Source organism: Leuciscus leuciscus (assembly GCF_965113295.1).
Source record: "Leuciscus leuciscus genome assembly, chromosome: 8".
NCBI lineage: Eukaryota > Metazoa > Chordata > Actinopteri > Cypriniformes > Leuciscidae > Leuciscus > Leuciscus leuciscus.
Genome location: NC_138732.1, coordinates 21476845 through 21503294, shown reverse-complemented (window position 1 = coordinate 21503294; position 26450 = coordinate 21476845). Strand labels below are relative to the sequence as shown.

Sequence of the window (26450 nt, the reverse complement as noted above, 5' to 3'; positions counted from 1 at the left end):
ACACACATGACGTACCAATATTTATTGGTATTTTACTTTTATTTCTTAACTTACTAATTTACGACGTTGCATTCTCGTATGTCTTTTGCGCTTTAGTGAAGTGATACAGCGCGCGCTGGCGCATTTGCGCGTGCAGTTGAAGAGTGCGCGCTACTGCAGTATAGCGGCTGAGAGGACCGGAAAGTCCGTTTTTCTGTTAAGTTAAGTTTGCGCTGCATGTTGTCGCGCTGCTGCTGCCGCGTCACGCATGGCGATCACGTCACAGATAGGCAGACTGAATCGAGTAACGTTTAACGCCTTTATCATTAAAAGTGCTAAGAAAAAACATCCATATAAAGTATGACGTGCTTAAATCCAATGCGTTATTTCCTAGTATCGATACAATCGATTCATTACCTTTTAAAACGATGTTAGATCGATATATGTCGTCCGGAAGGCCAACTTGCCGAGCACAGATCGATGTAGTTGGATCGTAGGAATATAAATCGATACATCGATAGTTGATGAATCGTTACACCCCTAGTTTTTACTGTATTTTTTTATTAAATAAATACAGCCTTGGTGTGCATAAGAGGCTTTTTTACATAAAAAAAAAAACATACTGACCCCAAACTGAACGGTAGTGTATGTGTCTATGAAAAGCAACTGAGCTACTGTTATGTAGTTAGGTTAACATTTCCGAGCTACTACCCAACAGACATTCTGAGTTTTAATTATTTTGCTGTCCTTAAATGTTTTTACGCATGCATATTTATGCATGTGTTTGACCGTGGGTTTGTGTACACATCCTCAGGAGAGTGTTTGAGTGTATATTGGCAGATGCTAAATGTCTCTCTCAGGTTAAGGGGTCACCCCCCTCCCTCCACATTGAACATCTGTACACTGCCCTCCCTCACCCTGCACCTGGGACCAAAATCAGGCCACGTCTCCCACATTCACTGTTATAGCAGCATGCTGACGAGGACTTTTACTACAGCCACAGGAATCATGCCTCTAGAGAAGAGGAGGCATTCATCTTGTGGCCTCAGACAGCCATGCATAGTGTTACAAACAAACACCATATAGAGCTAATGAGAGACAGGGCCTAAACTTTACTTCACCTTAGCACTGCAGAATCACTTTCATAGTTATATTCTGCAGATCTGGAATAAACAGAATGTAGGAGACAGTGGGGTAAGATGTGTCAGTGGGTAAGTTGTGTCGCCCCCTTAATCTAGAAAGTAAAAATTTTAACACGTTACGATAAAGTGACCACCATGTGTTTTGTATGAATTTTTCTCATGTCAGAGTATGTTTTTTAAATGGTAGGTAAATTTTATATCAAAGTAAATTTATTCAGTTCTAAAAATACATAATTATTATACTTGTTGCTGAGCTGCCAGTGTATAAAATCTGTTAAATTACCTGACTATCAACATACGTATAAGTAAATCTCTTCTTAAGAGATATTTTTCACAATATATTTCATATATTTCACAATATATTTTGCTCACTGATGACAGATCTGAGTTTGGGTCATCAGAGCATCACCCCCGGATAGAGCCACAGGGCCACTGAGCTCAGATCAGTCCTGCATGATCTTTAGACAGGGGGTCAGACCCCATCACCCACCCCACTGTGCCTGTGCGCCAGGATCACTCCCAATTCCCAGCACTCAGGGATCAGCTTTACGCTTATTCCATGTTTGATCCAGCACTGTTGCCATTGTAATACAGCGAGAAACAGCAGATTACATGGCCAGGCCAGCACTGATCCACTCTACTCATGCACACACACACACACACACACACACACACACACACACACACACACACACACACACACACACACGCACACACGCACACTCACACTTACTTGATCTGTTCTACTTCGTTCATGAATTGAATCCCCCACACATACACATCCTTCTCTCATAGTCCTTGGCACATTCATGTTCTTGTATTAAAAAAGAGAAGAAGAGGATAAGAGGAGAGAGAGAGAGCGCGAGAGGCTTTTTTTCACCGTCGCAGATTTAAACAGGGGTCAAGCCGACAGAAAATGCAAAAGTCTTTGGCTACATCATTGATGAATAGGAGCTTGCTACAAATCTCTTGTCTGTGTACAAAATAGGAAATTAATCTCATTGCATAGCTAAAGGGCAGTTTATTTAGATTTGAGAGTGAGCAATTATATTTATTAATTATTTTGTTCAAAATTAAACTCAAGGCTTGGAAAGTGATTTAAAAGTTTTTTTATTAGGGCTATCAAAATTAACATGTTAACGCACACAATACATTTTTTCAAATATATAACGCAATTAACGCAGCATCTTTTTTCCCCCATCATCCTTTGGCTAACATTACATTATATGACCATGCTCTTATACATGCAAATGCTTTTAAACCATTCAAGCGCGATAACACACAGTGCAGTACTGGCGCGCCAAACACACCAAAATTATGCCAAAATGCCCGTTTTGTTGAGTATCCTCGCAAACACAGTCTTAAATGAGTCTTAAATGAGTTAAATGAAGTCTTAAATGAACATAAAGAGTTGTGAGAAAATGGGATACACGTCATGTGCTGCAGGTCTTAAAGTGACAGCAGCCTAATAAACTCGCTGCTTGATAATCGAAGAACAAAAGAAAAAGAGAAAATCACTCACTGCTCTTGACTGAATAACTTTTTTTAGCTTTAATAAGGATTAATCTATATTTAATTTATAATTTATGCAGTGAAGACTGTGAAGTGTTCGATAACTTTACAATATTATTATATTACAATATTATATTACAACAATATTTTTTTGTGCTAGATAGAATAGAAAAAAATTGAGCCCTGAAATATTGAAGGGCACAGGTAAATGTGACAATTATTATAATGGGTTTATGTGAAGATTAACTTAAATTAAAAGTATTGGTATCGGTGATGCCTTCTTTAATAAAATAAAAATAAAATATAGACTACTGTCTTTATGTTGTTTCTACATTTATTTGGAGATTAAATGTTAACATTTAATCTCCAAATAAATGTAGAAACAACATAAAGACAGTAGTCTCTATTTTACAATATAAATATAAATATATATATAAAATAACTAATGTAAGGTTATTTTTTTTTCAGTGACAGTTCTTTATATGGACCATGGTATTCATGGAAAGTACCATAATACTTTGATTTCCATATTAAAATACCATAGTATTACCTTCCAGTACCAGCCACAGCACTTTTAGTAAGCATGTGAGGCTCTTCATTATTATTTTAGCCTATCTGCTCATACTGATCAGACTCCTGACAGCCATAGACAGGAGATCAGGCTATGGGACTCGCTTTCAGGCAACTGTCATGGATCAACAAGCATGAGATGGGCAACCTGAGAAAATGGAAATGGTTTTGGGTGTTGGTGAAAAGAAAACTTAGATTGGGAGGTTCATCTTTATTGCATTACTCCGTGTTTCATGGGAAAACATTATTAGGAGCTTGTTTGATGCTTCTTGTCTGGCCGCCACCTCCTCCCCGCTCTCTCTTTCCTCTGATAGACAAGAGTTATAAATGTAAAATGATAGAGAGATTTGTTTTCTTTTTGTTTTAAAATGATATGCTAGACAATTCCCAAGCACCGCAGGTTACCTCTTACAAAAGCAGCCCTGAAGTGAACAGCCTCCGCACCGCAGTCGTGTCCAGGTACAAAGTGTTTCACGGTAAAAGAGTCAGAGCCGGTGCTTCCTGCAGATTCATGCTTTGAATTCAGGCTGCATTAAGGATTACACTGAGCCAAACAATGTCAATTAATGCTGCTTCATGAGGTTCAAAAACGCAGCATCCAGCAACGCTGGCACAGCTTAAAAAGTGAAGACAGGAGTTTCCTGTCTGACAAGTGTCTTAACAAGCTGGGTGGTTGAGTGTTTTAGGGGCTTCCTGCCGCCACGGAATGCGAATTTGGAAAGAAAGAATAACAACACAAACAGCTTTGGCAGGCTGTCATCACAGAGAGCGTCCTTTCGTCCCTGATTTGATGTTTATTCTGATTGCACTTCACCCTCACACTGCTGTTATTTATTCCGTTTGCATTTCCTGCATCGCTTAACACAGTTTTTGACAATGCCAATTGATAATTGATTGACAGCCTGATAAAAGGGTTTTTCAATATTTTTTTCCCCAGGAGCTCCAAACCATCACAGCCAGACCCTGCGGCCGCCCATCCCTCCACCGCACAACCACCAGACGCTATCGCACCACCAGTCCTCTGCCAACTCCCTCAACCGCAACACGCTGAGTGGCCGACGCAACCCCATCCACGCCCCTTCGTCCGCCCCGGGTGACGGGCCCACCACACCAGAGTCAGTGCAGCTGCAGGACAGCTGGGTGCTCAACAGCAACGTCCCATTGGAGACCAGGTCAGTGGCCACTTTTTGCACACAACAAATCTGTATAAACAAAGAAATGAACAATGATTAACTTACATTTTAGACACCACATAAGTATTTGATTCCTTTTTATCAGCACTGTTAAAATGTAATTTCCTGTCAGATTGGAGAACCAGATCTAACTGTTTTAGAAATAGAAATAATTGACAGTTTTGCATTCAGGAAACTTTACCGTCACACAGTGAAAAACACTGTGGTTAGAGACATGTCTTGCAGAAAAGAGACTTTAAATAGCAGGTTATATCCTAATTCTGACAAAACAATCTCGTTCTGCCCCCCGGGGCGCAAGATTATTGAGTACGATGTGACAGAAATACTGTCTCAATCCAAATAAGTATTTTTTATTAAAATCTAGGAGTGTTATTAGTTGGGTGGAAGCAATTTAGGCATAAAATATATATTTGTTTTTACCTATTTCTGCTAATAATTCTGTAATATTATAAAATTACAGAAATAATAGGTTAATCTTTTATTATTTTCAAATACAGAAACTAATTTGAAAACAATGCCTTATTCTTCATTTATTTATTTAATTATAAAATTATATTATAAAATTATAAAATAATATATAATATATATAGTAACAATACATCAGCGTGTCCTCATAATGTAGGGGGTCTTAAACCTGTATATGCACCACAATATAAGGACCTCATAATGTAGGTCAAACCAGTACACCACACACACACACACACACACACACACAGACACACAAAACAGTTTTTTGCTGCTTGAAGAATATTTTTCGTTGAGAAACAGAAAGTTTAAAGAACAGCATTTATTTGACACCGAAATCTTTTGTAACATTATGAATGTGTTTACTGTCATTTTTTTTAATCCATTTAATCTGTCCTTAATTATGTTCTTACAGAATATATAGCATTATAGTTATGTGACTTTAGTGCTCAGTAAGTTTTCAAACAGACAGAGTACTGTGTGCTTACAGATCACAAACATACACTGTGTTATGCATGCACAGCTTTTAGAGGTATTAGTATTCATAGTTCCCTCAAATACAAATGCTCTGTCTCTCATGCGTACACACACACTCACCCCTGTGGCTCAGCTTTTACACACACACACACACACACACACACACACACACACACACACACACACACACACACACACACACACACACTCTCTCTCTCTCTCTCTCTCTCTCTCTCTCTCTCTCTCTCTCTCTCTCTCTCTCTCTCTCTATATATATATATATATATATATATATATATATATATCATTTTTTATTTTCTTCTCTGTATCTTTCTCCTGCTGGGCAGAGGGTCACCTCCTCTGTTCCCAGATCAGAGAGGAAGCATACCTGCATGTTCTATTCATGAGGCTGGGCTGCATGTTTAATTCACAAGGACAGGTCTCAGGCCTGTTGGAAGTGCAGGTTCCTGACTGGCTGTAATTAAAGCAGAGCTGATAGGCTGTCCTGTATGTCAGCATGGGCCATCCAGCACTCAGACATGAATGCTTTTGGGACTCCTGGGGCCGTTGTGTACAGGATTGGATAGTGGCAAGGTTTTGTTCAGTTCAAGGTCTGTATACGCACACATATATTGACAGTTTGCCCGTGACCTCCAGCATTAATTGTCTGCTGGGTTTGATTGGTTTCTTTGTGTTGGTGATTGTGGACACGCCCACCGGCACCTTCCTCATCAGAATTTACCCAGCAGACGTTTTGTGGTCTACGTCAGGGGTTTTCAATCTTTACAGATCCAAAGGCCCCCAAAGCCAGACTCCCAGCCAAAATAGAGACTCCCAGTATTAAAATGTAAATATTCTCTGAAACACTTTATAACCTTCATTAAGAACATTAAACTTATTATAAAATGCAAATACGTCTTTATTTAGTAATGTGTTAATAGAAATGCCATGAAAATTTAAGCTCTTTATATTTTATTTATTTTCGGCATGGAACCCCTGGAGTACCCTCGGGGACCCCCTGAAGGTTGAAAACCCGGGGTCTACATGAAGAGTTTCCAGTGGAAAGAGAGATAAAGAGCTACGGACTGCACTAGAATGTAATTTCAGTTTAGCAAATCTAGTTATTTTTTAGTTCTTGATCCTGACATTAAAAATTCTTTAGAAAGTTTATAATTAAGATGAGATTATTTATTTCATATAGTTTATGCTCATGTGCTTTATTTCATGTCATGTTTCTAGCTTGTTCATGAAATAAATACAATTAGTGTAATTTAATCAGTTTTCACATTTCCCAGAAATGTTATTAATGCTACATCTCATAATATATCTCATTATACATGTATTTTATATATTCAGAAACATGGAAACATTTAGGAGCACAGAAACTTGTCAACACTGGCCCGCAACTTTTATGAATAAATTAGCTTCGCTACTGAACTGCTACATTATATTACTCAGCAATGAGGTGGTATATGTTGCTGTATTTGAAGTAATTAAACTCATGGCTTCATTGCTAGTAGAGAGTGCTGCACAGATGCAGGTAATTCACATGCTCATCTCTCTCTTGATAGACTTATTCATTCAAATAAATGTTATGATTCCATCAAATAAATGTAATCTTACCGCACTACTAGGGTGACCGGTTAGTCCTGAAATTGCTATTTTATTTCATTATATTTCATTTTATTTTATCTTTTTATCCATTTTTATAAAATATATTTTATATATATATATATATATATATATATATATATATATATATATATATATATATATATATATATATATAAAGTATCATCTTATCACATTTATCATTAAAATATAAAATATATTTTATAAACTACTATAAATGTAAATACATAAATGAATGAATGTAAATTAATTTGTCCATAACCAGTCCATAAAGCCTGTTGTTTCATATTAAACCTCTGCTAAGCAGCACTAACCCTGACAGGTAACAAATGATGATATTTCTTAAAGTACTCCTGTCGGGAAACTCCAGTGGGTCCCAGCATTTAATTCTGTCCTTCGGTTCTCCACGCTGTCGTCATAAATCACTGGAAGTTGCCAATGTGTGTAATATCTATCGGCTTTATGCCTGGGTAATATTTAGACAGCTAACTGGCACTGGATAATTGTCACACAATCTTTCCTCATTTGCACACAAAATTATGAAGCGATCTTAAAATGAAGGGCCGGCATTCGGCATTGAATCATGAATGTTCAGGTGTGTTAGAATGGGCTCCTGTACTGAAGCCATCAGGACTACCCAGCAGCACTAAGCCTGCCATCTGCTGAGACAGAACCACACTCCCCACACCAATCCAAACCTCACTAAGCCAGGAAGCCGGCCCAAACTCTGGCCCCTCTCCCCGTTCCCCTGCTAGCAGGCCCCACCCCTATCACTGCAGCTTTTTAATTGGGGTTCTGTCAATGCAGATGGGCCACCTGTCACACACATGCACGTGCAATTCACAAACTCATTTCCAATATATTCACATTTATTAACTGCATTACTCATTGCATTTGTGGAGGCTTTGAAGTGTGGCGAGAGAACTCACGAGTACAGATTGGAGCACCAGCAGACCACCCAGGATCTGTGCTGGCATTGCCCAGCATCACACACATTCATGGGCAACAGGCGAGTGTGTGGGCCTTCTGAGTGGAATCATGCAAGTGCCTGTCCATTTCAATTTTAAGTGTTAACCGCAGAGACAGTGATCCACATGGACACAGTCTTTTACTGTATATATGTTTTATCAATGAGTTAAAGAAATAGTTCACCCCAAAATGAAAATTCTGTCATTATTTACCCACTGTACCCAATATATATTAATATTTTTAATACACTTACACTTTTTTGGTTAAACAAAATTTTAATAAAAGAATAAACTATTTTTTGATAATAACATTTAAAGGTATTTTGTCTTGAGAATGAAGTAAAAATATAAAATGATGTGTATATTTCTAGAATAGACATTAAATATCAAATTTAGCATCCCTATATTACTAATTAAAGTAATTCAATTTTGAGTTTAAATGGTAACACTTTACAATAAGGTTTCATTCATTAACATTAGTTAATGTATTAACTAACATGAACTAACTATATATGAGCAATACATTTGTTTATGTATTTGTTAATCTTTGTTAATATTATATTAATAAAAAATAAATGTGTTCATTGTTTGTTCATGTTTATTAACAGTGCATTAACTAACGTTAACAAATACTAATTTTTATTTTAATAATGTAGTAGTAAATGCTTAAGTTAACATTAACTGAGATTAATAAATGCTGTAGTCATAAAGTGTTGTTCATTGATATGTTTCATGTTAATTAAAACAGTTAAATAATGTTAACTATGAAACCTTATTGTAAAGTGTTACCGTTTAAACTTAAAACTATAATTTAGATATTACAAATTATAATTGTGTTATGTATGTATTTTATCCTGAGATTTTAATTATTATTATTATTATTACTTATCTATTCTGTAAAATAATACTGCATAAAACTCCCAGTTTAATTTTGTAGTACAGTAGATAGTGGAAATGGCCTGTTTAATGTTGATGCCCCATTCAGGCTCTCAGCTGTTTTATCTCTGAAGGTCTCCTAACTTTCTTTGAAAATAAAGTAAAAGGTAATTTGAAAATGAAAACAAATGTTTAATAAAAAAAACTAGCTGCCATATTGTGCTTAAAATGGGATCCAGCACATTAAGTAGCTGAATAGATCAGAGATGTGTTCAGCTGTGTAAATAGCACAGAATGTCACATGGACAGTTCTTCAGTGTGCAGAGATGGAGGCTTGGAGAGTCTGTGTCTGCAGAGGCTCATCTCCTCTCGCCTCTGGGTCACACTACATAAGCCGACACACTAAAGTTAATAGGCCTATTTTTATTTCTGTATCAACACTAACAGAGAGAGCATTTTCACACACTGCCTGCCTCTCCCTCTACAGGAGAAAAACACTGACAAAATCCACACAAAGAGAGAAAGTTTGGAGGAAAATCTCCAGCCCTGTGATGCAACAGCAGCCTCCTGTAAGGCCATGATCGGAAGAGTTTTGGGTCGTCACTATTCTAGTCACTTTTTTGTTGACAAATAAGTTAATTTGCTTGCGGTGCATGGTGCAATGTACTGTATGTCAGCTCAAAGATGGGAATGACATGAGCTCCCATAGGATGAATGGTTCATTTTCCCTTCAGTACATGTCTCCTAGTCACTATTTTTTCCGCTTTATCATCCTTTTTTCTGTCTCTTTGTGTGGCTAAAGGTGGGCAGGCATCATCTATCCATCCAATAGAAAACAAATAAACTTTTAGCTTTGCTTGGCTTTAACTTTTTCTAAATTGATTATTGGCTATTTTTCCAAAGGGCATTTTCATTCAAATGAATATAGACAAATCCACTGCTCATAACTAAGACGTTGTGATGAGAAGACTGTGATGAGAAGACACCTATACATTTCTAACAATAAACAACTACATTTAACATTAATCTCTCACATCAGTTTATGACTTGATGCTAATGAAGATTATCTCTGTGTGGCCATCCGGATGGTCTTCATTGAGTAACATGACATTTAAAAGCAAAGAATATTTGTTCTTTCTTTCTTGGAATTGGAGGTCATGCCTGTTTCTGTTTATGTGGGTGACTTTTATAAGGGTTTAGATTGATTACCCTGAATATTCCACGTGCAGATTAACACCTTGAGCCATTTAGAGAGGAACACACAGCTCTGTGTGTGTGTTCTCTATGTAAATTATGTTATTTTATAGGTCAGGCCTTTCCTGCTAAATAAGAAAACCAAACCTTTCTCTGAGAGGTGCCTGCACAGCTGCCAGCACCGGAAGATTGATTGCCAAAGTATGCAGTTGTCAGACAGGTAGAGGAAGGGAGAGAGACAAGCTGAGGGGAAAGGGGGAGGATCCAAGAGATTGCTTCGACGCAAGAGAGAGAGAGAGAGAGAGAGAGAGAGAGAGAGAGAGAGAGAGAGATCGGAAAACAAGAAGGAGGGTGGAATCGGTTTTCGGCAGCATAAATGACTGTAGATGGCCCGGTCCTGTGAAGGCTTATTTCCAATCATAGAGTAAGGCCTCTTCACCAGCTGATGCCTGCTTCAATTTTACTCTCATCTCAGGGCTCGCAAGCTGCTCTCTTCCCCTTCCATACAGACTCGTGCACACTCAAATAAGTTTTCCAAGCAGGTCGCACTATCACAATTGAACCAAAGAGGAGCAGCGCTTTCATATGCACGGCATAGGGGATGTTTTTGGAGGTGTGCATTGTCGTTACGGCCTGGCTGGTGTTTGGTTTCGAGTGTGTTTGTAGCAGGGTCCTGTGTCAACTTCTTAAAGTGCAGCTTGGGTCCGTTAGCCATGAGAGAATTTGATTTGTTTGTTTGTGCAGATATCAGAGATTCAATTTGAGTTGTGTGATATGCTGTGCACACATTCACAGGTCCATGAACTCTTTGAACCAGATGTCTTTGCGGTTATTTCTGCATTTGATGGTAGTATCCATTCTGCATCATTTCACCTCCATTAGCTTTGGGCCATGTAATTTTTGACCTCAGAAGAGGATTCTTGTGAATGTTTAATTATAGCACTTGCAGTCTCACTCATGTTTTTTATTCACATACACTTTTCAGCACAAACCGCTTAATACATTCGTACGTTTGTTGTATATCAGATAATTTCACATTTATACCAGATGTGATGCTGTAAAGGTACCTGGTTAAGACATTGTGGTAGGCGTTCTCTGTATTTGATTTGAAGTTTGATTGTGAAGTTTATTCAATATTTAACATGAAAATCCCACATCGACTTAAAACGTGTCCTATTCACATACATTTGAATGCTATGGTGAGTGGCTAAATTTCCTAAAGCTAGTAGCTGTATTAAAAAAAAAAATCTAACAAAAGTACACAAAAGCTTAGCAAAATAACCATGTTTAACTTGTTGATGATACCAAACAAATAACTGAATGAACCGAGTTTTTAAATACACATGGAAAACTTATTAACAGAAACTGAAACAGGTGTGTAATTCAAATCAGTAACCATAGAAAAAAACTAGTGGCGGGAAATTAGAACATAGGAAACAGGAACTAGGATTAAAACAAAACGTAAACACATTAATGATGCCATAGTATTATTTGCATACTGAATTGCTATTGATCTTTATTGCACATTATAGTAAGTTCTACTATTTCCTTCATGCAAATTTAGTTTGCACCATTTACTTTCCAGCCTTTTTTCAGAAAAAGAATTGTTGCACAATTTTAGGTCATAAATGCAGGAAAATTGTCCTAAAAGAAAATTGTTTGAATTCCTGAGCTCAGGCTGAGAAGTGAACAATGCAACACTCTGCTTCTCTCTGCCTCTTTTCTTTATTTCCCTCTATTCTTTCACCCCCCTCTTTCTCTCTCAGACTTCATCAGTGGTTGCCAAGGTATCTGTGTGGGGCAGATTTAAATTCTCAGCTGCGCTCCGAGGCCAATTTGTTATCCTAACAGGAGCCAATCAGAATACAGGTGCCCGCAGCTCGCTGAAGATTTATGGGCCCTCTCTCTACTCGTGCCGCGCGCAGATCAAATTCTGGATATGGCACAGCAATCCCAGCAAACATAATTAGACAAGTTTTTGGAGACCTTTGTTTTGGTGTTTAGAATACCCCTCACCCATAGTTGGATTGGAGTTGAAGAGGAGAATGGGGAGTGAAGAAAAGTTTTTAAAAACTGTTGTTTAGGTCAGGGAGAAACTTGTCTCAGTGAACTGCCTGTTCTGATGCTGGGTGTTTTGGTATGTGGGTGGTCCAAAAAAGAAAAAGTGGTTAAAAAAGTATTTTACTCCTATTACAGTATGCACAGAGAGGTATTTCATGACCAGTCACTTACATGTCTTGATAGGCGCTGATGTTGGTTATTTAAAGTGGAGAAATGATGTATATAATGAGGGTGTCAATCAGAGGTGTGTGGGCAGCGAGTGTGAGATCAGACAGTTAAATGAGGGATAGATCTGAAAATGGAAAGTTAAAAATGAATAAATAAACACTGGTGTTTGACACTAACTACATGTTTGGTGATGAGGGGTCTTCTGGGGCTGTCACAACTAATGAGTGGCAGGGGCCATTTTCAGCAATGCATATTTAATAGGGCTCAATGACACACACACACACACACACATATATATATATAGAGTGAGAACACACACCTGTCTGACTGAAACATGGTCATTAATCACCTCATGCACAATACACACCATGACCTCAACAATGACTTCATCAGTATCTGCAGAGAACTTACAAAAAATACCTCAGCTTATATCCTTTTTTTGTCTCACGTTGACACCTTCTCTTCTCTTCTCTTCTCTTCTCTTCTCTTCTCTTCTCTTCTCTTCTCTTCTCTTCTCTTCTCTTCTCTTCTCTTCTCTTCTCTTCTCTTCTCTTCTCTTCTCTTCTCTTCTCTTCAATTCCATTCCCTTCCCTTCCCTTCCCTTCCCTTCCTTTACCTTCCTTTCCCTTCCCTTCCCTTCCCTTCCCTTCCCTTCCCTTCCCTTCCCTTCCCTTCCCTTCCCTTCCCTTCCCTTCCCTTCCCTTCCCTTCCCTTCCCTTCCCTTCCCTTCCCTCACCTTACCCCACCTTACTTCACCTTACCTCACCTTACCTTCCCTTCACTTCCCTTCCCTTCCCTTCCCTTCCCTTCCCTTCCCTTCCCTTCCCTTCCCTTCCCTTCCCTTCCCTTCCCTTCCCTTCCCTTCCCTTCCCTTCCCTTCCCTTCCCTTCCCTTCCCTTCCCTTCCCTTCCCTTCCCTTCCCTTCCCCTCCCCTCCCTTCCCTTCCCTTCCCTTCCCTTCCCTTCCCTTCCCTCACCTTACCCCACCTTACTTCACCTTACCTCACCTTACCTTCCCTTCACTTCTTCTTTTGTTTCATCTCCTCTTTTATCATGTTTTCTCTTTGTCTTGTTTTGTCTGACCTCGTTCCATCCCATCAAGTCTGTTGGTCTGTCCTCATCTTATCTTGTCTCTTTTTATCTCCTCTTCTATCCTTTGCCTATCTCTCCTCATCTCATCTCTCATCAGTTCTCCTTGTCTCACCTCATCTGTTCTTGTCTCATTTTATCTCCTTTTCTCTCCTCTCCTGTTTTTCTCACTTCATGTCATCTCATCTCTTTTAGTTCCTTGGTTTTGTCTTCTGTTTTCTTGTTCTTTTTCCAATATCCTCATCTCATCTTGTCTTCCTTGACTTTCTTTTTTTTGGTTCTTCTTTTCTTGTCTCCTCTCATTTATTTTATTTCATCATCTGTCTCCTCACTTCATTTTTTCCCCTCTCATTTCTTCATCTCGTCTCCTCTCCTCATCTTGTTTCACCTCATCTCCTTTCAGCTCTTCTCCTCTGGACTAATTTGTATCTCCTCTTCTCTCCTCATCTATTCTCCTTTAGTTCTTTTGGTCAATTTCCCCTTCTCTTGTCCTATCTCTTATGTGACCTTATCTTGTCTCTCTTCTTTCTTCAGTTCGTCTCTTCTTGTCTCATCTCCTCACCTTGTCTTGACTCCTCTCCTTCATTTTATCTCTTCTTCTCTGTCTTATCTCTGCTGGCCTTAGCTTGTCTTTTCTCAGCTTTTCTCTTCTTATCTCACCTCCTCTTCTCATCGTGACTCCCCTAATCTTTATTTCATCTCCTTTTCTCTCTGCTCTCCTCTTCTCATGTCATGTCATGTCATATCATGTCATATCATCAGGTCTCCTTTGTCTCATTTTGTGCCCTCTCCTCTCTCCTCTCCCCTCTCCTCTCCTCTCCTCTCCCCTCTCCTCTCCTCTCCTCTCCTCTCCTCTCCTCTCCTCTCCTCTCCTCTCCTCTCCTCTCCTCTCCCCTCCCCTCCTCCCCTCCTCCCCTCCCCTCCCCTCTCCTCTCCTCTCCTCTCCTCTCCTCTCCTCTCCTCTCCTCTCCTCTCCTCTCCTCTCCTATCCTATCCTATCCTATCCTATATTATCTGCTCTAGTTCATTTGTTTTGATTTTGTTGACTATAGTCCAATCTTTAATTATCCTCATCTCATATCCTCTCATTTCTTTATTTCATCTCCTCTTATGTCATCTCATCATTAGTATCAATTTCTCATTTACTCTCATCTTGTTTCACCTTGCCTACTTTCAGCTCTCCTCCTCTTGTCATCTCACCTCCTCTTCTTTTCTTGATTCTTCTCCTTTCTTCATTTTATTCCCTCTTGTCTCAGTTCATCTCTTCATCTGGCTTCTCTCCTTCTCTCGTTGTTCTCTTCTCTTCTCCTCTCACTTCCTGTCTCCCAGTAAACAAGTCATGTTCCTCCTTCAGATCATTATGTCCCTAGTTTCCCAGTCCCTGTGGACTTTGAAAAGTGCAAAACTGCCATTGTCTCCAGACTGTCCTCTGCATAACCCCACCCTGTCAGCACTCCTTTTTTGGGTTCAATCTGGCCTCTCTTTATTTCTGTCCACCCCCTGGTCTGGCTTCATCTCTCTCTCTCTCTCTCTCACTCTCTCTCTCACTTGCTCTCTCTCTTGCTCTCACATCTTCCATCATCTCAGTTGGCTTCAACTCTTCCCCCAGCTTCCCTCCCAAACAATGCTCGACATAAATCACTGTCAATTAAGCACACTATGTAAATCAACCATTTTAATTTCATTCCGCAATTAAGCCACTCCATCCGCATTCGGCTTCCCCTCACTGTCCCGAGATGAAATGAGCTTTCAATAGAGATTCAGCCAATAGCTATGAGTTACACTTCAACTTGAGTGCACACGCTTCCAAAATGACCTTAATTAATTTCACTCCGTCACCCCTGTCAGCTGGCAAATTAGTGGCTGCAACCTTCTGCGTGGGTAAAAATGATTTGGCATTTAAGTGACTGACTTGACCTTGTGAGTGGCCCAACTTCAGACGGCGGAGGAATGACACAGAGGCGGCCTGCAGGAAGTTAGCAGAGCTATATTTTTAGACGTGCACTTCTGCTGACTTCTTGTCACTCTGCTGCTCATTGCAGGGCTGATTACTGCCTACCTGCAACCTGCTAGGTTCCCTTTACAGTTTGTGCACGGTCGCACCTGACAGGAAGAACGGAAGCGAGATGACGCAGGTTCAGATAAAGGCATGGAGCGGGAGGTGGAGGTGCCACCTGTGGCATCACACCATCAATTGGAGAAGCGAGAAGGGCGGAAAGAACGTTATGGAGAGAGAGTGTGAATACAAAGAAATGCGAGATTTGCTTTTTTCCACAGTTGACTGAGCCTGCCGGTTCATGCACACAAGTTTTGCATGAGTTTGTGCACTTCTGTGTGTATGTGTTATGCATGTGTGTGAGTCAGTGAGGCCTAAGGCAGTGTAGATGTCACCCTCAGCTGGGGGAAAACAGCTTTGTTATGTAAAGCCACCGTGTGGAATCCTCCGTGTGGCCTATTTTCATTATACGGCTGCATTATTATCATTTATTACCATTCATTACGTTTATCAACCTGCTCTCACTCTCTCCGTCTCTCCCTTAGTGGCTTGTGTGAAGGACAGACCTCTATCTTTTTCTTTTGTATTTCTTCTGAGGTTTATTTTCTCTATTGTGGAGAGATGAGCGAATACAGACGTGGTGGGTATGGCGTCATGACTTGGAGAGGTTTATTCATTTATTTATTTTCTTAAGGAAACATACATAAGATATTAATATGGGACAAATTAAGTGTGAGAACTAAAAGGGTGTCCTCACTATGAGTGCTCATATACAGTCAACCAGCACTGGAACTTTTCACTGTTTCACTCTATTGTTTCTGTGTTTATGCATTTCAGACAGATTGTACTTCTGTGTAATAGTGGTGGGGATTTTTCATTGTTTCACCAGTAGTAACAAGTGACTGTCTTTATGAGTGAGTCATTGAATTACTCACTAAAATGGTTTATTCAAAAACGCTGATTCGTTCAGGAACAAAAAAAAAAGTGACTGTCATTAAATTATTGTATTATACATTCAATCAATTTGTTTAAAACACTAGTTTATTCAGGAACAAAACAAGTGGCTTACTGAATTGGACATACCATACTAGGATACTACTCTTACTATTTCTTTATTTAGAACTTATGTTTTAGACACAATACTTTTTTTTTCTTTTTTTTTTTCTCTCCTTGGACCATAAATTGACAGCTGTCCATATCGTGTCTCAAATGTAAGTTTAAACAGAAATAAGTCAATATTAACTTCTTTTTTTATCAAACATTTTTTTGCGTTTTAATATATATTTTTTAATATATTTTTATAGTATATATATTTTTTTATATAATTCAAAATATAAAATGACCAGTACTGTTTGTTAAACTGACGTTTAGTATTATCTGGTCATGTTCTCTTGTGTATATGTACAGTATGTAAGAAAGCAGATGTAGGTGCACTGTAGGTTAAAGCTTAAAAATCGCTTGGTGATAGATTAGTTAGCCGCTGACCCCAGTAGCCCCATCAGGCCTGATTGCAGGGGGGTTCAGTCTGTCCATTCATGGGTGAGTGTGGGATGATAGAGGGATGTATGGGGATAGGCCGATAAGAGATGGAGGTAATGGAAGGGCTGGAGCACGACGGAACAAAAATCAGCTCTGGAAATGGAATCCACCGCTGGAACGTGTCCAGAGATATTGGAAGGCATCTTGTGGAAAGAGGCTATTAAAGATCACAGGAGTGAGCAGCCTGTGGCCGTTACCCTCGTAGGTTAGAGGTATGAGGGATGGATGTGTCTGGGGGTAGTGTGTGTGGGCTGGTCCAAAGACAAACCTTTTAGGCTGATAACTGACCGAACTAAAGCTCTCAGCCTCTCGATTCGGTATTAATAGAGAACGGGACCTGATAAAACACGACAAACCCCATGACCCCATGCTAATCACGACGGCAATGTGACTGCAGCTAATCCATTTTACACTACATCTTTTTTTAACACCGCATCCGTGCTGCTGGCATGACCAGGCTTAAAAGTTCTCATTTGTAGGGCAGGAAACACCAGCATGGGGCTCAGAGCAGTAATTAACTGCTAAATTATTTAAGTACAATGCTAAATTGTACAAGTTTCATCAATAATCTATTGAAGCATTAAGGCTATGTTAGTAAGTGTCACAGCACTGAATAGAGACTGGAGAACACCAGTGTGACACCAGAGAGACCACTCTGACAGCTACTTTCCATGTGACGTAATTTCTTAAAGACGAAGTGTCTTTTTTTCCCCCCAGTGTTACTAATAAACCTTTTTTCCCACACAGAGCTGTGTCATGGCTTCAGTAGTCATGTTTAACATGATTTTAGGTGTTTCGCATCAATGTTGTTCAGTATTCATTTTGTCACAGATTTCTGTTGTATTATCAGTATTGATGCACTGATAATAAATGATCTTTTTTTCATGTCAACTTTTTGGGAAGAAATAGGAGTGTTTTGGAAACAATTCTGTGTATCACAGAAATTACACTTTTAAAGGGGTTGTATGATGCTATTTTTAAAGATGGGTGTAATATAATTTGTTAACAAGCTTTAATGTTTAAAAAATACATTATTTTTCCACGCACATACTGTACATTATTGTGGGTCCTCTATGCCCGGTCTTTCTAAAATGCATCGATTTCTACAAAGTCCCTCCTTCTGAATAGCACAGTGTGCTCTAATTGGCCAGCTGACCCAGTGTGTTGTGATTGGCCAAACAACTCAAGCGTGTGTCGGAAATATTCCGGCCTACCATAATCGCAAGCTTCAGCTTCCAAAGCAATTATAAAGACAGTTAATAATAATGTTGTCAGTTTTATCTGTTCGAGCCCCATCGGATTCTGAAAATACAGATGACCAAGCCGATCGATCAGAACCTGATACTCGTATGTATTTGCAGTACACAAGATGCGGTTCAACTGCACGTTAAAGCACAATGGTTGCGTGCTGCTTCAAATCTGCTTGAGCGACCAGTGTGAAACAGAACACGTAGTGCATCTATGTTTGTCAGCTTTTCAGTTATAAGCGGAGAACAGAGGATACTATGTGTTTGTACAAATAAATCTATCTTTGCACTTTTGATTGTAAGAACAACAAACAATATGCATTACTCTACACTGCACAAAACTCAATAGCAAATACTTTTACAAACAATAAAACAAACTTACAGGCTCTGATTCAGAAGTGTCAGATTGCCCTAAATTGCCCTTTTTTTTTAAATCCCGGCCTTATACTCTTTCAGGATCAGGAAACTGTCTTCCATAACATTCTCTGTACACACTAACATTTGGGTTGTACTGTTCTGGAACAGTGTTGTAAATAAATCTAAACCACTGATTCCTAATTGCGTCCACTTTCGGAAGGCCAAATAAAGTGTTGCTTCTGCTTTCGCACAGAAACACACAGCATCTCCACAACATGGCGGCGACAACACTACTACAATAACTAAAGCCACGCCTTCTTTCTTTGCGTATGCATTTGGGCGGCATTATGTGTATATTTCCACCTAGTGGCGTAGGTCGGTGAGGGAGAATTCGATCAAGGCGTTTTAGCTAGGTCTGGATCTGCCTTTTCTTTTAGATAGAAGTCTTTTTGTGGGAGAATTTGAGCTTTGTAACTTTGCAGATCTTATACATGCACAAACAGCTACATGATACACTAGAGAAAAAGGAAAACATGAAAACGCATTATATGACCCCTTTAAAGCTAGTCGGAGGTAAAAGTGATTTGTGATGCATTTGTTAGATCTTTCAAATTGCACACCGTATTGAAAAGCATTCTGTGGGATCCTGCCAGGCTGTTGTTACATGACTCTGTGGTCTATGAACCACATTTTAGCTTAATGCTGATTATCAGTGAGTATGTTCTGTCTCTCTATAGTCTAGGTGCCGAGACTGGATATTAACAAATTACATCCTGTTTGTCTGCACCAAGAGTCAGTTTATAAGGCTATAATGATTACTCTATCTGTGAAGTATACAGCAATATCCTCCTGTCTATATGTTTCTATTCATCAGCTCAACGGAAATGACCCTGCACCAGAGAGCCGAGCCGCTGCGTACGGTCTCAGTGAATTGTGTCTCTGTACAGTATGTGTTTGTTGTTGTACCTGAAAGGAGCGGAGGCTCTTGAATTATTGAGTGACTTTGTTGTATAAGTGTCCCTCGGTGGGCCGGGACAGGCCTGCGGTGCCGTGTGTTCGTGTGCCATATGTCCACTGCACCACACTGAGGCGCTGCATACACTGTCCTTCACCCCCAACAAGTGCCTGCGACACTCAGCGGTCAACACAACACACACACACACACACACACTTCACACTCATATATACCTTAAAGCTTAGAAATGGAAGCTACAGCTGAGAAGGTTTGATACCAGGGATGGATGTGACCTTCCATGTGTGCTTGAAATACTAAAAGCGCTATTTATCTTTCTCTTTTCTGCAGGCATTTCCTGTTTAAGACCTCTTCTGGGACCACACCTCTCTTTAGCAGCTCATCTCCGGGTTACCCTTTGAACTCCGGCACAGTATATTCGCCCCCACCGCGGCTCCTACCCAGAAACACCTTCTCCAGAAGCGCCTTCAAGCTGAAGAAACCGTCCAAGTACTGCAGCTGGAAATGTGCGGCCCTGTCGGCGATCACTGCTGCCGCTCTGCTGGCCATTCTGCTGTCTTACTTCATCGGTAAATTATCTCATTCTCTCTTTTTTGGCTGTAGCTTTTAATTGTTTTTGTATTGACTGTGATTTACCATTTTTAAATCAGACACTATAATGTAGGAGACTATTACGTTATTGCATCATCACTTTTTTAAATCATCTGAGAGACTCATTTAGGCATTGTAATGAACACTTATATCTGTACAAACAGTTGTTCGGCAATAGCAATAAGCAGAACATTTAATTCCACATAGAGATTAAGTAGGCTATTCATCATTAGATTAATGTGTGTGTGTGTGTGTGTGTGTGTGTGTGTGTGTGTGTGTGTGTGTGTGTGTGTGTGTGTGTGTGTGTGTGTGTGTGTGTGTGTGTGTGTGTGTGTGTGTGTGTGTGTGTGTGTGTGTGTGTGTGTGTGTGTGTACTGTATATGTGTGTGCATATTTTATCCAGATGCTGCTCATTATTGAATGTGCCTGAGGAGAAATGTAGAAATGTTACCTAACTCATACCGGATGATCTGTGACTAGAACTGTGACTAGAACCTGTTACATTGTTAAGATCTGAATTATTAAAAGCAACGATCGCCTTGTGCTTTATGCATCACAGGTACCCAGCTGGCTTTATTCAGTGTATATCTTAGAAGGACTCTGTCTTCTACAGAAGACCATTTCTGCCACAGAGTGAAAAAATTAAAAAGTAATTGTGAGATAAATTTAAAAGATATTCAAGATATAGAGTCACACTAGCAATGTTTACATGCACCCAAATAATTGATGGCTCAATCCAAGTGAAATTTCGATCAGATTGAAAGGGGTGGTCCTTTTAAGTATGTCATGAAGGCATAAACGACAATTATACTCACTGTAGCTCCAGTGACATTAGCTTTCTCCAGTTCTGAATGCAGTGACTGGGGCACTGCACATGCACTGATGTTTTGTTCAGAATACTTAAATGCACATGTAAATAAAAATGTTAATTTGGATTGTAAAGTTTAGGGTTCATATAAACAGAACTTTCAGAATCTAAAATCGGATTGGATTTATTAGGATAATAGGATTGATGAAAATTTGTGCATATAAACATACCTGCTGTGCAGTGTTAATTTTGACTGCAAATTTTGATTTAGTTTTAGTCATAGTCGTTTGACTTAATGCCATTTAGTTTTAACCATATTTTAGTCATCTAAATTGTATTAGTTTAGTTGTAATCAAATATCATAATGGGTTTAGTTATAATTTATCTTAAAATCAAACCACTTATGATAAAGAAACAGGAACATGGTATTTTCAATAAATGATATAGTCCTATGCATTCTTTATAACAACTTGCATACAACATTCTTCATTCTTTCAAGCACACATCTATATTTGTATAAATTAAATATAGATTAATCCTTATTAAAGCTATTCAAGTAAATAAATGATTTCACTTTAAGGCTGAATGCACGGATCCAATACACTGCACAGAAAACCAGATTGAATTGAGCTCTCTTTCTGCTCTATACTTTCACCCAGACGTTTACATTTTTGAACATTTTATAAGACGTGGAGCAAATGTATGCCAGCTTGTGTCCCGCCGGGTAGATCAGCATGTTACAATTCAAATGTGTGCATCTACCACGCAGGACATCAGTTCTGACTTGATCTCTCCCCAAATTGTCCCTCCCTAATATTTTCGCCTCTTTAGTGGGGAAATCCTATAGGCTGATTTATTTTTGTGTTGTTTTATTATTTGGCTTATTTAAGTAAACTACATAATATACTTGTGAACAATTATTTCAGTCTATTTACAACGTATTTGTTTACTCGATGGATATCCAAGTCAACCTAAAGACAAAGTCAACCTCTTATTGTGGAGGACACTTTAAAGCAGCACTCAGTAGCTTCGGGATTTCTTCGCTGTTTTCTCGCTTTTTGCTCGCAGGTTTCTCTCTAGAGCTCCCCCCACAGCTTCGGAATAGATATTTGACAACACTGTTGTAAAAACTCGTTGGTGATTCTCAGACACCAGAGGCTATAGATCAACGACATCAAAGCAGATGGGACATTCTTTAAAACGTCTTCTTCATTCGGGTTCGGACTGCGTGAGGGAGTGCAATAATGACAGCATTTTAGCAGATTTCTTTTGGCCGTAAAGCAATTGTTTACATCGCGAGACCTGATATCACGCGAGACTTCCTGACGCAGCGGCCGGCTCAAAGTTGCAAGTGCGTATTTTCCGCTCACGGGCACCGGGGGGTGCGAAACGACCACCATTCAACCCGAAATAAGTAATATAACCATTCCAATGACTCCGAAGCTGTTCAGTTAAGGTAAAAAAAAGTTACTTAGTTCACCTTTAAATGCAAAGCATTGCCATGCGTCTTTAACCTGCACTGCACTTGTTATTATTTTCAATAAGGCGTCTCTGCTTTGTCTTTTGTGAGTGTAAGTTATTGGATAATGGAGAAACGTTGGCCTTCCCCTCACACCTCACAAAGCATCGTAAGGACCCCCAGTTGAGAGCAGAAATGAGTCCTCGCTCTTCACACTGGATGACTTTAATACTGAGGGTGTGAACAGCATGAGAACACAAGAGAAAATGAGAAAATGAGAAAATGTACACTCTCAATGAACATCAGAGAGAAAGTGAGACAAGGATAAAGGCACAAAGCCACATAGACAGACAAAAGCGGACACAGAGGAAGAGGCTGGCTTTCTGTGGCCTCTATTAGAAGCACACCTGGGTTGTGGAGTTTTGCTCTGGCAGGATGCCTCAGTCCCCTCTGTGTCTCTATTTAAAAGCCCCAAGCAAGGGGCAGATGTGTCACACGGACCCGCATTGCCCCTCTTCTCTCTGGAGACGCCGCTCAACAGATGGGGCAGTCAGCAAGTGCAGGAGTCAGCACAAACGCCCTTGTTCTTCCTGCCTGCGTCGCTGTACGTGTATTCAACTACCCGTCTGCCTTTCCCATGTCCTTCAGTGCTCCACAGTCTTTTGTGCTGTCTGAAACTCGGCTCAATTATCCCGCTCCAAATAACACTACACAGAAAGCCAGAGGAACGATGTTTCAGCATAGAGGCCTCAAAAAGTGTTTGGACATTAAAGTGAAATTTTAAAGTAATATTGTAATTTTATTGCAATTGAGATGAACTGTTTTCTATTTTAATATAATACTTTAACATTGAATAAATCTAATTTATTCCTGTGAGGGCAAAGTGGAATTGAATTTAAAGTTTTTTATTTTAAGAAGTGTATTTTAAGATTTGTTCAGTTTTAAATCTTAAAACAATAGATAGAAGATAAAAAAAAAGTCTTAAGTCTCTTTCTGGTTGTCAAATGTTAATGGAACATTGTTAGTTAATGTGATGAACTACATCTGTGGATTAATTAAATTAATTAAAAGTCATTTCAAAAATATCTCAAAGTGAAAAGTGAAGTTAGTACTGACAAAAGTATCTGGCTTCATTTGTTTGCAGATATAGGCGGATTAACCATTTGGGCAATTGGGCAAGTACTCTAGGTGTCAGTGCCCAGGGGAACCAAATAATCTTAATGCGGATTGTCTCACTGTGCAGATGCCACTATGTTTTGTTAAGAAATTCAACTAAATGTATGTATTTGTAATTGTTACTTAGTGTCCAAACACATCATCAAATAGTAGTGACTCGTATAACAGCTGTAACTTGTTTGAAATCAGAGGTCAGACTTTTATTTTGGTCTGAACAGGATTCATTCCAGTGGGATGATTAATTCAATAAATGTGTATTTACTTTTCTAAAGGTAATTCTATCGGCACTGTCAGCAGTATTCAGTTGATGGAGGTCTTAACTGTCAGAAACTGCCCCTGCTTAAGCTGTGTTTATGGACTTGTGCACATTTCTGTGTGTGTGTTTGTATATTAGTGCATCCCCACAAACAGATAAATGTGCCACTGCGGCATTTTCTCCAACACAGACGTGGCTGCTAGTCCACTGAGAGATGCCCAATCTCCCTGGGAATGGAAGGAGCTTCCAGGGGAGAGAAAGAAGAAGTTATTTTTATTTCCACATCTTTTACTGGAGGCCTGAAAGACTCCTTTTTGCTGCTTTCTCTTTGGGGATGGATAACTGTCCCAGAACGGCACCGTAGCCACTGAAAGCCTAAATTCAGCACCATGAGAGGAGAGCTCACAGATGCTCGTACTAACACATATCAGCTCCCCCTGGCTTACACAAACACACACACACACACACACACACACACACACACACACACACGCACGCGCGCACACACACGCACACACAGGTGTGCAGAGTAGTTATCTTTGAGTAGAGCAAAAGAGAGGAAAAAGAGAGGAGGAGACACAAAGAGTAGCATCAAGATGAGATGAGACAAAAGAGAAGAGACAATATAACCTCATAAGATGAAGACCTGGTGAAATAAGTTGAGATGAGATACAGTAAAAGGGAAAAAGGGATTAGACATAAATGACACAAGCTGAGACCAAACGAGAAGTGAAACAAGATATCAAGATAAGACAAGAAAAAGAGATGAGATGAGAAGCATTGAGACAATAGAAAAAGATGACAGAAATTAATACAAGATGAGAACCGAATTAAAGTGGAAAGATGTGGGGGAAAAATCATGAATTAAGACATGATAAGATGAGACAGTAGAAAGAGATGAGACAAATTAACAAAACAAGAGGGGAAAAAATCTAATAGAGACAGGGCAAAATTAAAAAAAGGAATGAGACAAATGAGAGCAAATGAGAGGAGAAGCGTCAAGATAAAACCACGAGGCAGAGATGAGATGAAATGTTAAGAGAAGTCTTGAGACAAAATAAGAAGGATTTAGATGAGAATGAAATGACACAAAATAATGAGAAGAGAAGCATCAAAATTAGATGAGATAAGACAAGAAATAGAAATTACGCAAAAGAAACATGATGAGAATCGAATAAAAGTCTCAAAACAATATACGAGAAGAGGGTGTTGAGAAGAGATGAGACCTGACGAGAATAGACATGACAAGGGAAAGACATTGTACAAAATAACACAAGATGAGGTTAAAACGAGAGGGGAAACATCAAGATGAGAGAAACAGAGATAAGACAAGAAGATAAGAGAAGTACTGAGACCAGAAAGAAATGAAACAAAGATGAGAAGAAAATTATTAAATAGAGATAATGGGATGAGACAAACGAGAAGCATCAAGATGAGACAAAAGAAACAGAGATTCATCGAAATGATAATGAAAGGCGTTGAGACAAAGGAAATAAATTAGACAAATTAACAACATGAGAAGACAAGCAGCGAAGAGAGAAGACAAAATGAGAAATAGAGATGAGACAAAAAACATGACGAGAAGAGAATAAAAGTGTCAAAACAAACAAGAGAAGAGACTTGTTACATGCATTCATGACATCACTCTCACCACTGTTTTGTGAGGCTGCTACAGCAGGGAAGGGGTTGCTGGGATACAGGTGAGCGGTCCTGATGCAAAAGAGAAACAGGTCTGTCATCATATGTTGTGGAGAAGACAAACGCTCAGCAGCTCCCTCGCGGTCTCGTCTGCGCTAAAGACTGCTTGATTCATTGGCCCAGAGTGATCAAAGAGAGGAAGAGGGAGATAGAGGGAGAGCGGACAGGGGCAGATGGAATGTGTAACAGAGATAACAAGGTTTAGACTCAATCGGGCTACATGTTGATTCCACAGGCTGCAGTCTGAATGGCTCAGAGCCCGGTGAGGAAAATACACTACATCAGACCAGCAACAGGAAGATGACGACTCACTTATGGCACACTGACACAGCTAAAATACACACCGTAAACTGCAAGTCAAGCATTCTTGCTGATAAACATGTTATACACAAGTAGACCATTTTCTTTGATCAAATTCTTGTTGGTCCTGGAAGTTATTAACAGTCAGATTTTAGGGTGAGGGTCAAGCATAGGGTTTGGGTTAGGTTCCTTGAACAGCAACCAGTCCTTGTCCACTGATTCACTAAGGGTTATGTTGGGATAATGATTATGGTTAGCACATATACTGTACATACAGTACATACATGCAGGGCTTGACATTGACTTTTTTGCTCACCAGCCACTGTGACTAGTGGTTTTCCAAAGTTACTACTCAGCATTTTCACTGGCCACAATTTTGACATCAATACCATGGGGAAAAACTGCCATATAGATATTTCAAAAAAATTATCTCAATTTGGCAGCAGATACGTATATTAGGCTGCTGTCAATTTAAAAACTGACACACAGATCCATTATACTGTTATACATCTTTCTCAACTGTTTACGTTTACTTAAAACATTTTTTTTTTTACGTGAATACTCACCAAGACAGGCCTTTTGACATTATGTTGTGTGTATTTGACTGTTTAAGCGCAATAAGCAGTGAAAACGAACTGAATTTAGTACTGAGAAGTGGTGTTATGTGTTCACACCCAAAAGCTGCGGGATTGAGTAAAATGATACGCAATCCTAAGCCGAAATTC

At 39.4% G+C, this 26450-nt stretch overlaps 1 protein-coding gene across 5 annotated transcripts in view; it reads left to right on the top strand.

Moving 5' to 3' along the window:
- The window catches only part of tenm2a (teneurin transmembrane protein 2a), a 312955-nt gene that overhangs the window by 229107 nt on the left and 57398 nt on the right, over positions 1-26450 (top strand). For all 5 annotated transcript variants that reach the window (XM_082177233.1, XM_082177232.1, XM_082177234.1 and 2 more), the window contains 2 exons: positions 4141-4375; positions 19768-20006. In XM_082177233.1, the coding sequence (XP_082033359.1) occupies positions 4141-4375; positions 19768-20006 (474 nt within the window). The remainder of the gene's footprint in view (positions 1-4140; positions 4376-19767; positions 20007-26450) is intronic.